General features: G+C 38.0%; 2 protein-coding genes and 1 long non-coding RNA gene across 3 annotated transcripts in view; 2 read left to right on the top strand and 1 right to left on the bottom strand.

Annotated features, from left to right (window-relative positions):
* The window catches only part of LRRC7 (leucine rich repeat containing 7), a 98737-nt gene extending 93533 nt beyond the window's left edge, over positions 1-5204 (top strand). Inside the window, exon 25 of the mRNA XM_062581560.1 lies at positions 5097-5204. Within this exon, the coding sequence (XP_062437544.1) occupies positions 5097-5204 (108 nt within the window). The remainder of the gene's footprint in view (positions 1-5096) is intronic.
* SRSF11 (serine and arginine rich splicing factor 11) overlaps positions 1-14506 on the top strand; it is a 235526-nt gene that overhangs the window by 176717 nt on the left and 44303 nt on the right. The window lies entirely within an intron of this gene.
* LOC134143470 (uncharacterized) lies at positions 91-13925 on the bottom strand. Its single transcript, XR_009959121.1, has 4 exons — positions 13457-13925; positions 8738-8806; positions 7298-7395; positions 91-229 (listed from the first exon to the last, which is right to left on the bottom strand). It is a non-coding gene; the product is annotated as an uncharacterized LOC134143470 (long non-coding RNA).

The raw sequence follows: 14506 nt of genomic DNA, 5'->3' as shown, positions 1-14506 counted from the left end.
AACAACAACACAGCTGGTTTACCTACTAACCTTATCTATTATAATTCCAATCTTACCTGGAGACAGACATGGCGTTCACATGATCACTTTATTGTCCAGAAGGAAACAGAGGAGAGGCAAATACTCATCACGCCTTCGGGGCACGAGGCCTCGCAGCACAATTTGGTTCGTGGTGCAGCCCAAAGCCGGGTTTCCCCTGGACAGCCTGCTGTTTCGCTACCAGCACCAGCTGGAAAGGCACAATGAACAAGTGCAGTGTCTTATTTTAGCAAACCGAATCAGCGAAGTTAAATAATTAATAAAGGAAGAGTAAGTCTGTACAGCCCCTCTGAAGACTAGCGGAGCTGTAGAAGAAGCAGTTTAACTTTCGGGACTCTCACTATTGGTAACGATGTACAAGGTGAGAGATCCCAGCTCATGTGTCTCAGTGAGCTTGCAGACCAGACTAAATACAGCCTCTTTGCCTTAATACAGATGAAAGTTTTTGTATCTCATCAGGGACAGAAAAATTACATAAAACTCCAATTTTATAAGATCTTTTTGTGTTCTTGAAGTAACTGAAACTTATAGTCAGAATAGTGTTCTAAAAATGAGTTGGAAATAAATCAGTAGATTCATTGTCTTAAGCATATGTGAATCAGTAAATGCAGTAAATTCACTGATTTGCCTCACATTGTATTTGACAGAGATGAGAATTTTAGAAGTAACTGAGAACTAAAACCATGCCTGATTACTTTGAAACATGTTGAGCTGTTCTGCTCTAAATGAGGTACTTAAGTATCTGAGTTGTCTTTCATATTAATCATAATAGGTGTTTCCTTTAAGTTTGGAGTACAAAGGATGCTCTCTTCAGCTGAGAGTAAAATCACTTTCAGGACAGTTTTAAAGCAGCCAGGTGGCTGTGTGGGTTACATCTAAGTCTTTCAGATCCGAGCAGGCATCAGAAGGATGAAGACCTTGGTCCCAGAGAGGCCAGGCCTGTTCTGAATCAGTCTGTTGCACAAGTTCCTGCTCTAAGATATATTGAATATTGTATATTTGAAGATCTAGATTGGGATAGATTGGTATTAATTCATCCATGTGAAAATTCCAGCTGACCTAAGAAAGGAGCAAAGAACCACAGAATAATTCAGGTTGGAAATGAGCTCTGAAACTTGCTAGTCCAACCCCTGCTCAAAACAAGTCCAATGGAGCAGGCTGCCCAGGACCTTGTCCAGTCAAATTTTGCACCTCTCCAAGGGTGGAGATCCCACAGCCACTCCAGGCCCCTGCTCCAGAGTTTGATCACCCTCACGGGGAAAACATTGTTCCTTGTATTTACTTGGAATTTCCCGTGTTTCAGCTTGTGCTCCTGAAATAGGACCATTTACCTATATTTATGTAATCATATTTAAGGTATTGCTCTATTCTTTAGGTAACAGAATTTTTACTCTGCAGATTTTGTCATCACATTATATATATGAAGTTTGTTGAATGTTTTATTTTTCACTGTTTTCAATGAGTTTCATTAATTGATTGAAACCGTTAGTACAGACAGAAATGAGTTAATTTTATCAGAAATTTACTTTTTACTACACCATATGCTTAAACATTATTAAAGTAGGGCTACAGCAGTGATACTAGACTGTCCTTCATTTGCCTTGCAATGCAAAATACCATAATCAAAATATCATCCAAAGTAATTCAAAGGAATAGAATCTGTGACTTCAGAGTTTTATGAAATTGCAATGTGTTTAATATATGTAGCCTTCCAAAACCTGACTGGAAATTTTAGTTATTTAAATTTATCAGGAGTCACTGATTACCTTGCAAATTAATGCAAAATGATTCATGCAGCCCACTTACTTATATATTCCCAAACTTGTGCCTACTTAGTAACAGTGTTCTCAGAATTAGATTTATTTCCTGACTTAAAAACCTCTTCAGTAGGGTGTAATATGGAACAAAAATGGGATTAACAATGTATCTCTCATTTTCTTTCATAGCATGTTTGCCCATGTTTTACATAGCATGTTTTACATTTAAGAGCCACATTTACAGAGAAAATATATCATATCTGTTTTGCTTCAGCCTTTGAACTACATGTTCATCATTTTGAGCTTTGTCTACATATGTGTATAGAAAATACAGGAAATCCTTATATTAGGAAGAAACTGTCTGAGGGCTTGAACCCTGTGTAAGGTTTGAACTACAACTGCAAAATCTGAGCAGTGATGCTGAGTAGCACCACGAGCAGGCCCCAAGTCACAGATCTCCTCCTGTTCCCTCTGAAGGAGTCAGAGATCATTTAAAACACTCCTTCTCTAGGTCTGGTGTCCCAGTCCTGATGTACTCGGTCCTGCTGGCCAACCTTTAGAGATGGCAGAGTCCAGCTTTCACCCTCTCTGAACCACCTAGTATTTGCATAGCCCTGTGATTTTGAAAAGCTCTCTGTAATTGAAGGGTACTTTGCATACATTTATTTTCCTTTTATTTAAAATTATTTCTACTCATGTGTAATACCTATTATCAGGTATTGATTTATATTGTGGCAAAAAAAACAAAAGTCATAAATGTCATGAAGGAATTAACATGAGAAAAGCAGGGATGTGAAGGGATGAAGATTATTTTGTTTCTTAAATATGAGCAATGCCTTTAGCTAGAACTATCCAGGCCCCAAGGCATTGAGAACTCAGGAGTATTAATACTCACTAGCTTCACTTGATCTCCACTTCTTCATCTCCATTTTCACCTACTGCCGTCATCTCTATTTGTAGTCACATTATGAGATGATACCGTATCTGTCATCAGCGCTTTATAATATTTGTTACTATATAAGCAGTTTCAGACATTAGAAATAGGCTCATCCTCTCCTGTAATCTTTATTCTTTGGTTTTGTAGCTGTCTGCGCTTCTTACTGTCTTTCCACAGGTGCATTATCTTGTGCCTTAAGTTTCTGCTGGGGTTCTGATGTAGGAACTATCTTCCTCGGTTTCCTCAGCCAGATCCCACTCTTATCTTCACACTGTCTGCCCTAGTGATCAGGTTTTTACTGGTCCTCTATAACATCTGTTCTACAGATTTTCACTTCTAGCATGTCTCCCTGATGCTTTTCTTCCCAGTGTTATTTGTTGGCTGCTTTATTTATTACTATGTTTGTTTATTACCATTAGTAGGACATCCAAGTGTGTTCGTCCATGTGTGATAAATTCAGTTTATCCAAGAAGTGATATGCAGTAAGAATAGTATCAGGCCAAGGCTCCACGGGGAAATTTTTAAAACATTTACACTGAAGAATCTCTTTAGCAGGGTGTTTTCAGGAGGAACAGTAATGCTTCTATCATGTATTTGTGTCTCTCCAAGCAGTTTTGGTAAAAGAGAGAGGGATGCTTTAACATTTAAAAGGTTTTATTTTCCCTGCATAGAGTTACCTAGCTAACTGTGAAACTACAATTCTTAGGCACATGCTTTTGCAGGTGCCTTTTTCGGGTAGAAGACTAGTGTGTGTCCTCAGGACTGAATGCATCCTGATCCTTACAGATCCAGTGAAACACAGCTATGGCTTGTATCCAGCCAGGAGAAGGGTCTTTCCTCAGCTTGTGAAATACAGGAAAGTCTTGCTGGTTCATTAAAGCACTTTGATCCTAAAGGATCCAACAGCATACGCTGGTGATAGTCTGTGATGTACTTAGTTCGTATTTCCTCTGTAACAATTCTGGAAAAGGTCGATTGCAAATACTGCCTAACTCCCGCCAGGACAGATGCAAACCAAAGATGTTATGGGCTCCCCAGGGAAAGGAAGTTAGAGGACTCTGCTGGGGTCTGAGGAATTAGGCAGCACCGAAGTAGTAATCTGGAGGCTTTCACAGATGCTTGAATGGCAGGTGTCTGTAGTTCTCGTTCTCTTGGGTCGGTACGTAAGCACTTCCAAGGCTGTCCTTTACTCTGTATGTTGGTGGATCTTAGACTTTGGTTGATTCGGCCCACTCAGTACGCTGCTGGTAATCTGTGGTCACCCTTGGTCAGTCATACGCAGGCATTCTGTTTAACATTCAACTATTTGTGCTTCTCAAAAAGGCAATTTAGGTTTATCAGTTAAGATGTCGAAATAGCTTTGTAACAGAGAAGTTGCAGAAAGATTTTAATCAGCACTAAAGCAGAACAGTTCATTCAGTAAAATTTTTCCTCCTTGTATATGCAGCATATCTGCATATGAGATGAGCCTGTGTCTGCGTTTGCAGTCAGCAGCGCATTAGGAAGCATTAGCTTTCTTTGAGCTTCACAGTGTTTGAGCTCTGTTCCAGAGTTAGTGTTTTTTCCAAAGATACGTGGAATATCATAGAATCACGAACAATTTAGGTTGGAAAGGACGCCCAGAGATCATCTAGCCCATCCCCTGCTCAAAGCAGGACTAATTAGCTCAGCTTGGGCAGGGACTTGCCCAGGTCCACGCTGAGCATCCGTGGGGATGGGACTGCACCACCTCTCTGGGCAGCCTGTGCCAGTATTCAACCACCCTCATAGTAAAAATGAATTTCCTTACACCAAACCAGAATTCCCATTTTCCAACGTGTGGCCATTGCCTCTTGTCCTGTTAGCATGCACTCTTCAACGTGGCATCTTCTCGAAGCAAGGGCTTATGGAGGTCTTCAAAGCATTCCATGTACATTTGCTACTTTTTCTCAAGTGTTAGCTGCATGCCTGTTACCTGCCACCTTAGATGACAATCATAATGTGTTTTCAGTTATATCATTTCTGCCTTCCTTGAAAATCTCTGAAACAGATTTACTTATTCTCTGACTTTGTATATTCTGTGTGCTGCAGCATCTATCCAATGAAGGAAGAAAGAAATGTATACTCTTAATGGCCCAATCAGTTGCCCTGACTGCAGGAAATCATTACATGACTGTTATTTATTTTATACCTATGATGTTGTTCAAGATAAGGAACTGCATTTCCACAGAGCATAAGTAATCAAAAATACTGCTATGCCCCTTTTCTATTTTAACACATCATGATTCTTTGACTCCATTGTCATATATCCCTTTTTGCTCCCCAAAATGAAGATATTAAATAGAATCTTATCTATCTGATTTTTCTTCTTTTTTGTGTTACAGGCAAATGGACACAGTTTTGTACATATGGAACATGAAAAAGCTGTACTACTACTGAAGAGTTTCCAGAATACAGTAGACCTAGTTATTCAGCGTGAGCTTACTGTCTAAATATTTTTTTATAAATAGTAAATATGTCTAGCCAGATCTAATGCTCAACCAGATTTATACATAGGAAACAATTTTTTGCCAATTGCTGGACCAATGGCAAACAGTAGTGCCAAATGTATAATACTATATGTTAGTACTGATCATCTTGAAAAAAATATTAACTATATAAATATATTGTTCATGTGGCTATGTATTAGTTTTAATTGTCAGCCTCTGGCTGTGCATTGGTGCGTTTTTTTAATCAAGTTACTTCTTAAAGTCAATTTCATATAATTTCAAAACACAGAAGCACATACAAATTCTTTAGGAATTCTGCTGTCCATCAGAAACACTGCCTCAAAGTTGTATATGCCTTTATAAAGATAAAATATATTAAGCTGTAATTCCCATGAAATATTTCTATCATGTCACATACAAAAATATAGAGAAAAATATTTTCATAAACACCTCAAAGAAAGTATATATTAAATTAAATTAAATGATGTTGATTTATTTTCAATGCAAAGATATTATATGCCTTATGAAAATAACTGTACATATGCAGTGTGTATAGCTGGTTCCATACTAATTAGTTAAAATGTCACTATACAGGGTGAGATACTTAATAAATTATACTTTCAACTCTGGGACCTAAATATAAACAACCTCTATGAAAATATATTAACTTACTTTTGTCTGATAGTTTCAGTTGATTCCATGTGAACACGTTAAATGCAAATAGTATGTTTAGACAGATGCAGTTTATAAATGGAAGGAAGAAGTTATGTGATGGGTGGCAGGAAAAAATCTTTCATTGATGCTATTTTTATTTTTTTGACTTTTTAATCTACAGTTGTAGGCCCTTTACTTGCATTTTCCATTCTCCCAGCCTTATGTTGTTTAGTGTTTTTATTCTGGTCCAGGCTGTGTTATCCCCTGCTATATTCCCCTGCTATATTCACTATCAGTAAGGCTTTAACATTTATAACAGCCATTTATCTGAGTGACAGTCTCATTAAAATGAATGGGAGTAGATTTAATCTAAGGTACAACACATCACAGGGGGAACAGATGAATGACATTGAGAGAGCACGTGCAAAGCTTTCCCACTGAAGTATGCTATTTTAAAACCTTAAGGTAAAAATCCCGGTGCTGTTTTGAGTGGAGAATAATACTGATGGCACAAAATTTTGCTAAACTACTGTTGGTTCAGTAATGCAGATGCATATTGTGTTTATAACTGACAGCAAGAAGGAGAAAGCAAGACAGCCTCCCACAAGATTTTTTCACAGGATCCTGTTTCCACTGGCTTGAGCAGCAATGGACTCCAGGGAAAGCAATAACCTGCTCCCCGTGAGGACCACAGTGGGGCCAGGCTCAGTTACAGCTTTTTCAACTGGATTAGAGCACAATTAAAAACCCAGGTCAGATGAATGTAGCTATGTCACACGGACCCAGCCTGTGACACGTTTTACTCTTCTGCTTACAGGAGCCTCCAGAATTTTTTAAAACTTTTCTCTCTTCCCATCAAGGGCACCCTGACTGAGGTAATTATATTTCAAATTAAACTAACATTACCTCAAAATAAAGTAGTGCCACTGTATATAATGCCCTGTCTGCTAAATGGACCTGGCAGTATAAATACTCATGGTGAAATTTTGCTACAGCCCTGTTTATAGTAGGTAGAAGGATAGGAGCTGTAAAAGATGCTGTCAGCATTTCTCTGTATTTCATTTTTTCCCTTACGTTAGTAGAACATGCTAATACTTGGAGTTCCTACACAGGATGTTTTGGATGTCTTGAAGTTTACATCAGATCCAAAGGGAAACTGCACAAATTCACAGAAGAGAACTCTGCTGAGGTTATTACATGCACAGCAGCTGCTCTGGCCTGAGTCCCTAAACTGCAAAACACGGGAGGCTGGGAGGGGAGAGAGTGGGACCACCAGACTGGTAGACCCCGAATCCTTGCTCTTTTGATAGGCTTTTCTCTAGGCATTCGCGCCTGGCTGCTGTTAGAAACTGGCCTGGCCACAAGGGGACCTTGGCTCTCATCCTGCGCACCAGCCCAAGGAAAACGGACACCTTGCCCTCCCCACCCCTGGCTGCTCTTACCTGTTAACTAGGTTTCCAGATGGACGCCCGCCTCCCCAGGTGGCTCAGTCTTTCTTTCTTAAAACCTCTTTGGTAGTGCCTGGGCTTCAAGGAAAGGCCTGTTAAGTTTAGGAAGGAAGGAAGGAGTGTTACTATGAAGAGAGCTGTGCAGACAGAAAAGAAGCTAAAGAGCTCCCTACATACAAATGAGTCATTGAACAGCTAAAGTAGAAACTATACTCTAATGATATTTTGAAGCATCAACTTTTAATCGTGTTTGGATCCCCCCCCCCTTTTTTTTTAATTATACGGCAACTGTGGAAATGTGGAGTCAGGACTTCACCAAGCGACAGCCGGAGGCATTGAAGCCAGTGTGGCGGTGAAATGAGAAAAATACAGAACTGCAGCCCTTGGCTCAGATCCTCAAAGGTACTTAGCAGTCGTTCAGAAAGTGACACTTGAATTTGTATGCAGGTTTCCTACTCTGTGGTTGTTTGCCTCTCTCTTTTTTCCCCGATCAACATGAATGATTAAGTTTATTGGTATAAATATTTATGAAACAAACTCCAAGATGACTAAGCAGGTTCCCACATAATACAAATTTTTACTTTATACATGCAAGTATTCTTACTGGAAGTGCTCCTGTACCACTTGAGTGTCAAAACAGCCTCAGAGTCAGCCATAACTAATGCTAATCCTAAAATTTACAATTTAAATAAATGATTATATCCAGAAAATAACTTTAAATAATGAATACATTCCAGTAAATTAAAATCTTGATACGCCAAGCTTAAAAAGTCTTGGTAAATTCACATGATTTGTTTTAGGATCATTATTTGCCCATTTTTTTCCGATTGTAAGGATGCAATTTCACTATGTACCTTCAGCACAGACCCCCTTCAAATCATGGAGTTTCTGGCAGAGCCCCTCTGCAATGTTTTTAACATTCATGGCATTTCAGAGGCCACAATTTCCATTCTTAAATCTTCACTGAGTGTTTACTGAGCATCGTGTTCAAAAAAAAAAAAAAAATTAGACACCTACACATGTCTTTCTTAGTTAATTACATTAAATGAGAGTTTAGGTCCCTTAATAGGCATTTATGCCCCTAAATTCCTCTCTAGAACAGCTTCTGTCTTTCCATGCAGAAAAATCGTGCTTACAAATGTGAATCCACCTGCTCACATATACGGTTCTGCAGTATATATGCACATATACGCTCTTGCTCACACCATAGGCATTTTGTTGTAACTGAGCTCCCTAGCACAGAAATAATTCCTGTGACTTCTGCTTCAAGCAAGAAAATGGAGTAAATAATTGCTAATACAGTTTTGCCTCATGCTATAACATTGTCTAACGTGATCCTACAGAATATGATGCATCCAACCATCTCTCCCCCAAGCAAAACTACAAGACAGAGAGTCTTGAGGCATATTCCATCATTAAATATGTATTACTTACGTAGCACCAAAAATGTGCTAAGGAATTGGTACAGAAATGAGAAGGATGACAAGGGTTCTGCCTCTGGACCTATAACCAAGACACAACATATAGGTAAGAACTGGTGAATTAAAAAGACCAGTGATCTTTCTTTAGTGCTTTTGAATATAGTATTTTGTTTTTCTGCATGCTACCTTTATTAGATACAAAGTGCAATGGCATAATCAGTTGTGGCTGTGTGCAGAACTCTATTTCAAGATTGCTTGCTTTTATTAATGGATCATAATGAAACGGAAATTAGAATAAAATTAAATTAGTTAGTGTAGGAGAATGTCACATTTAAGTCCTTAGCCAGAACACCCACTGGCTCCTGGGGGCGGGGAGGGGGCAGTAAACAAGATTAAACTCCCAACTTAAGGTATTTTTGGAAAGTGGTGTTGATGTTAAAGCTTTATTACTGTAGGCTCTTTTTTTTGGGGGGGGGGCTTATTTTTATTCCGATTACTCTAAGTGACGTTTGGAGCGTGCTAATACTGCAAGCAATTAAGAGGCACTTTAATGGGACTGTTGAGGCTTTTACATTAGTCCTTCAAGTAACTCGCACCTTCAGTAGCCTTACATGCGCAATAATGCCCAACAAGGCTCGCAGTTAGGATGCTATCTTATGTGCAGGCCTTGGCTACGCTTTCCTATTAAATATGGTTACAGGACAAATGCCGGTAGCAGACAAATAGTATGTAGATGGCATTTTACCCTGGGTGAATTCCATGTGCATGTCCAGTTTTGCATGTGTGTGTGAATTTTAATCCAAGCAAGCACAGTCTCAAAATTATGGATGGTTTCCTTTCTCTAGACTATATAATACTCCCAATTATACCATATGGTCTCCCACATCATTAACTAATTTTTTTAAAGCTTCTCATGGAGATTTTAATAACAACTGAAACATGCTGTGTTAAAAGTACTATCAGAAAGTCCAAAGTGCCACCCGAACTGTTCCCCTCTTCAGGCTTAGCATCCTGTTAGAATTTAGCTCTAAGGTATCTGATCCCAGGGCAATAGTTCTGTTAGCTGTGGACGTGCTCCTCTGCAATAAACACTTACCTAATGCGCCTCAGAAGGAGCGATCAAAAAAAAAAAAAAAAAAAAAAAAAAAAAAGAAGCAAGCCTTTATTGTAAATCCTTTATCCCCATTTTGCAACACATTTTAAGGCACTAAATGGTCAGTGTCAAAGTTCATGCTGCTGTACTACAATCAGTGTCACATAATCTAAATTAATTGAAGTGACTCCTGATTCTTTGAGTTCCAGCTGTATCTAAAATCCAGTGGCCAGGCTCTTAGCAACATGGGGTTTTTTTGTTGTTTTTTTTTGGTTTTTTTTTTCCCAGTCTTATTATAGGGCAGTTGCAATTAAAAAAAAAAAATCCTGTCTCTAAAATGTTTTTCTTATTTTGAGAAAAACATTAAGACCACAGGAACTCTACAGGACCCTCTAGTCACAATAATTTAATTATTTTTCCCTTTCAAAGTTTGCAGACTTGAGCAGGATGTTAATTATGATTTTTTTTTTAAAAGGTAGTTGTTTGTAAAAGCAATATTTAACCTCTTATCTGCTTTGACTTTTTTTCCCAATATATTTTTAACATGTCCATGTCTGCGCTTATTTTTATGGGTCTACAGTAGATCCTGAGGTAGTGACTGTGTGCAGGCTGAGGAAGTCCGTTTCTTGCCAGCGTCTCAGCGCAGGTAACTGGTAAGGACAATACTATCCCAAAGCTGAGTGCTGAACATCCATGGGACAGCTAAACCAATGCTTTCCAACTGGTTATTGGGCCGACTCTGTTGTAAAGACTATTGATGGTTTTTATAGGGTAGAGGTGTTTTCTGAACATGACTGAAAAGACCTTAGAAAAGGTGCTGTAATGGCTATGTAATTATGTTTAGCTCACATACATAGGTATTTCTAGATCTAAAAAGTTAAATCTCTGATATTACAGAAAACTGCTAATCTCCATGACTGAAAAAATACAACTAAAACAATCAGACTATGAAACATTCAGAAAATTGATTTGCTTTTGATGGTAAGTGGTATGTCACAAGCACTTTGAACATAAAGTCTCTCTTCTTGGTTAAACCACTCTGGCTTGTAACATAGCCTTTTAATTACCTTATGCAATCAAAAAATATACATATTTATATATATGTGTATATATATATTTATATATAATATATATCTGCTAGAGATATATGCAACAGTAAATGCAAAGAAAATATAAATGACAAACCATATTTTTCAATCATCTGTTCACATGCAGGATCTGGTCTCAAGAGCTGACACAGGGATTAATACTATGGTTGTTGGGCGTTATGTGCATTTATTCCTGGGGAACGTAACAGTGATAGGACTAGAGTTAGAGCTCGTTGCGGATGCTGCCCATCCTCTTAAAAGAAAGTTAAGCTTAGGAGCACCCTAGGCTCTGTGTTCAACCCTAGCATGGGCCTCGCGCGCGCGCAACCAGGCAAGCCATGTACAACTAAGACAAGAGCTAACGTAAGTCTCAGTTTGCCAAAATTCATAAACAGGTGCATGAAAATTCTAAGCCTCAAGTATGGGCTGCAGATTTGCTATGTAGCTTAGCAATGAGGGGTTTTTTTGTTTTGTTTTGTTTTTAACTGGTGGGATTCTACATTTTGAATTTCCAAATGAAAATAAGATTTTTTTAATCTAAAGTTTGAGTGCAACACCCACGGACTCTTGCGTACTGTACTCATCATCCTGCTTCAGTGTTCTTCCAGTCTTTGCTGTCGCAAATTTAATTTTAAGCACATGTAAAAAGAGTCAGATTTTATTTTCAGTCAATTAGATTTAAGGATTTATTTCACTGTCTTGTTAGTATGCGTGAAATACAAACGTAATGATACAACTTTCAGGCGAGTAGTTTGGATAGGATATGAATTAATTGGTGGTTTTGTTTTGTTTCTTTAACAACTTCAGTTTTGGCATGTGTAATCAATGGCATTAAGCCACGTGTGCAGCACAACAGTGACACCCAGAGGCCAGGCAAGGAAACCAGAGCTCCTTTTCACAACCCGTTTTCAATTTGGATTGGCTAAGTGAATTTTCATTGCAAAAGCAAATTTCAGAAGCAGTTGCTAATCATAAAATTTAAATAGTTTCCACTTAGAAAAAAGCCTTTGTAAATCCTCTTACTGGACAATTCGACGGATATTCTAGAACTGAATCTACATCGTTTCATTATATACATAATTGACATGGCCCTTGCAAGGCTTTTTCTGCAGCACTACCAACCAAGCCACAGCCCTGCAGCACAAGAGGCTTCATCTTTATAAATTGGGGCCTTTTATGTCTCTTTGCTAGCATATGTGGCTTTACTCTGAAACCCTGGTCAGAACAAACACTCTTATCAGTTGTTTTCTACTTGTGAGTACTGTATCCAGTTCAAAACCAACAGCTTACTTTATTAAAAATTTTACCATTTTATAAAAGACATGTTTAATTATGATGGAGATGGCTGTATTGTAATTAATATTTTGAGATAATTGTGATTTTGAGCTTAAATTATATACAGAAAATGGTCATTTTTGTATGTGTTAAAAGATTGCTATATTACAAATGATTAACTGTACTTTTCAGTTTAATTACAATATTAATGTAAATAAAGCTGAATGAAGAAATATTTACTACTTTATTAACATAGATTGTGAATGTACTTAATGTTTTTTTGCAGTATAAAGACTTACTGAACTTGAAAGCTGCTTCATTTTATGTGCAAAAAGGTACTTCAAAATTATATTTTAAATCTATTGATTCAGTGAAATCAATTATATTGTTAGTTAATTTGCACATGCAGGGTGTATCCTTCCAGTTTTATTTCATGTATGACACTAATCCGTAAGGTGCATATTGTGTTTAGAATGCATTTTGCAGATGCTTCTGTACATAAAACAAATACAGGGACTAAACCAATGCTGTGCAGTGTATAGCAGAGCCATTTTTCGGCTTTGGTGTACCCAACTTTTTCAGTATTTAAAAAGTGTTTTGAATAACATTAAAAAGTCTCTTTATTGTATAAATAATAAAATGTCACATTATTGTAATTAATTTTGTCATCTTTTACTACTGGAAAGAATCTGAGTTTTCAAAAAATTGTTCTGTAAGGAAAATGAGATGTTTGTTACCTAGCTGTCTCTAAAACTATTCCAGATACCTGATAATCATACCTTTATCATAACTGACTTATTTTTAAGTTACAGATTCAGAAACATTTGTTCTGTCTACTGACAAACAAAGCAATATTTGAGAGAGAGACTCGTTTTAATTGCCAGGTAAGTCAGAAATAGACTTGAAAGCTTGAGCACTCCACTTGCTCAGCATGCAACTTCTGGTGAGACACCAAACATGAAAATGAAGTGACTGCGAGCACATGAAGAGACTTCTTAGCATTTGCAGCTCTGGGGCTGTGGGCAGATGTAAGAGGAGGAAACAAAGAGAAGGGTCACAGGGAGGAAAGCAGCAGCAGTTCAATAATCCAAATAACTGCAGAACATCTCTTGACTGTTGTTCAGATCTGAACAGGGACAACTTCAGCTTCTGACCATCATTCTTTCTGCACAAATACGCTATGGTGTGTGTTTAACGGGAAAGCCCTTCTTTACCTCTTTTCCTTCCTCCTCACCCCCAAGAATCTCTCACTTACTTTCTAGACCCCATTAAATACCAGGCACGCAGCGCTCCGATGTCTCTAGCTGTACTGGCCAGTTCCAGGGGCCGCCTTCTAGGGCTGCTGCAAGTGAAGTACATCCACCATCCACACACTTGCTGAAAGGCGCGCACTAAAGCTGAAGATCCTGGGAATGAGCGAGTGTATTTTAATGTTAATTTTGGACATACTCAAACACTGGAAAGTATAAGTTGGAACTGTATTAAATTTTGCCTTGATACATAAAGGACAGGCAAAGAAAAATGCTTTCATTCCACATATTTTACCTTATGAACACATACCATAGAAGGGATCCCATTTGAGGTCAGCCTCGCCTTTTTCATAGGGGAAACGGAAGAGTGAGATATGTCTGCTCCTAAAAGCTTAGCAAGGATGTCAGTTGGTTAAAGGTGTTTGTTTTCTGTTTTTTTTTTTTTTTTTTTTTTAATTGGCCTTTACAGAGGAAAATTGCTTGCAATTAGAAGTAGCAGTCATACATAGCGACAGTTTTTTTTTTTTTTTTTTTTTTTTTTTTTTTTTTTTTTTTTTTTGCTGGCAACACAGGACAGTGAAGCACAGTGCAGCAATGTATGACGCAGCTCAGGTACCAGAAACAACACGAGTACATCAGCAAGGCGTTCTGCCTGGCCAAACAGACCTCACTTCTCAACACTGCTTTTTTAAGCCAGGCAGAGCACTTCAGCGATGACCTCCACCACAGCGCCTACACCGTACCTACAAGTGAGCTGCAAGAACAGTGAACTGTTTTCAGCAGACAGATGGCTGTATCAGGTGTGATTCAGGTGGGGGGGAGGTGGAAATCAATTTTAGCTCTACTTCATAGGCTTGTAATAGTCCAACACAGAAGCAATGTACCTGCAGTCACACAGCAAGTAACATCAAGCAGTTTTTTTTTTCCTTATAAATATTAATATCGTTGAAACATTACTATTATTAATAAATAAATTCCACAGTGTGGAAGTGTGTTTAAATACAAAATAAAAATGTCTAAAAGTACTGTCTAAAAAAATTAATTATATTATATTCTAAACTCTTAAAATAAAACTA

Source organism: Rhea pennata, chromosome 8 (assembly GCF_028389875.1).
Source record: "Rhea pennata isolate bPtePen1 chromosome 8, bPtePen1.pri, whole genome shotgun sequence".
Lineage (NCBI taxonomy): Eukaryota > Metazoa > Chordata > Aves > Rheiformes > Rheidae > Rhea > Rhea pennata.
The sequence above is the reverse complement of the archived record's forward strand: the minus strand, read 5'-3'. Positions and strand labels throughout refer to the sequence as shown.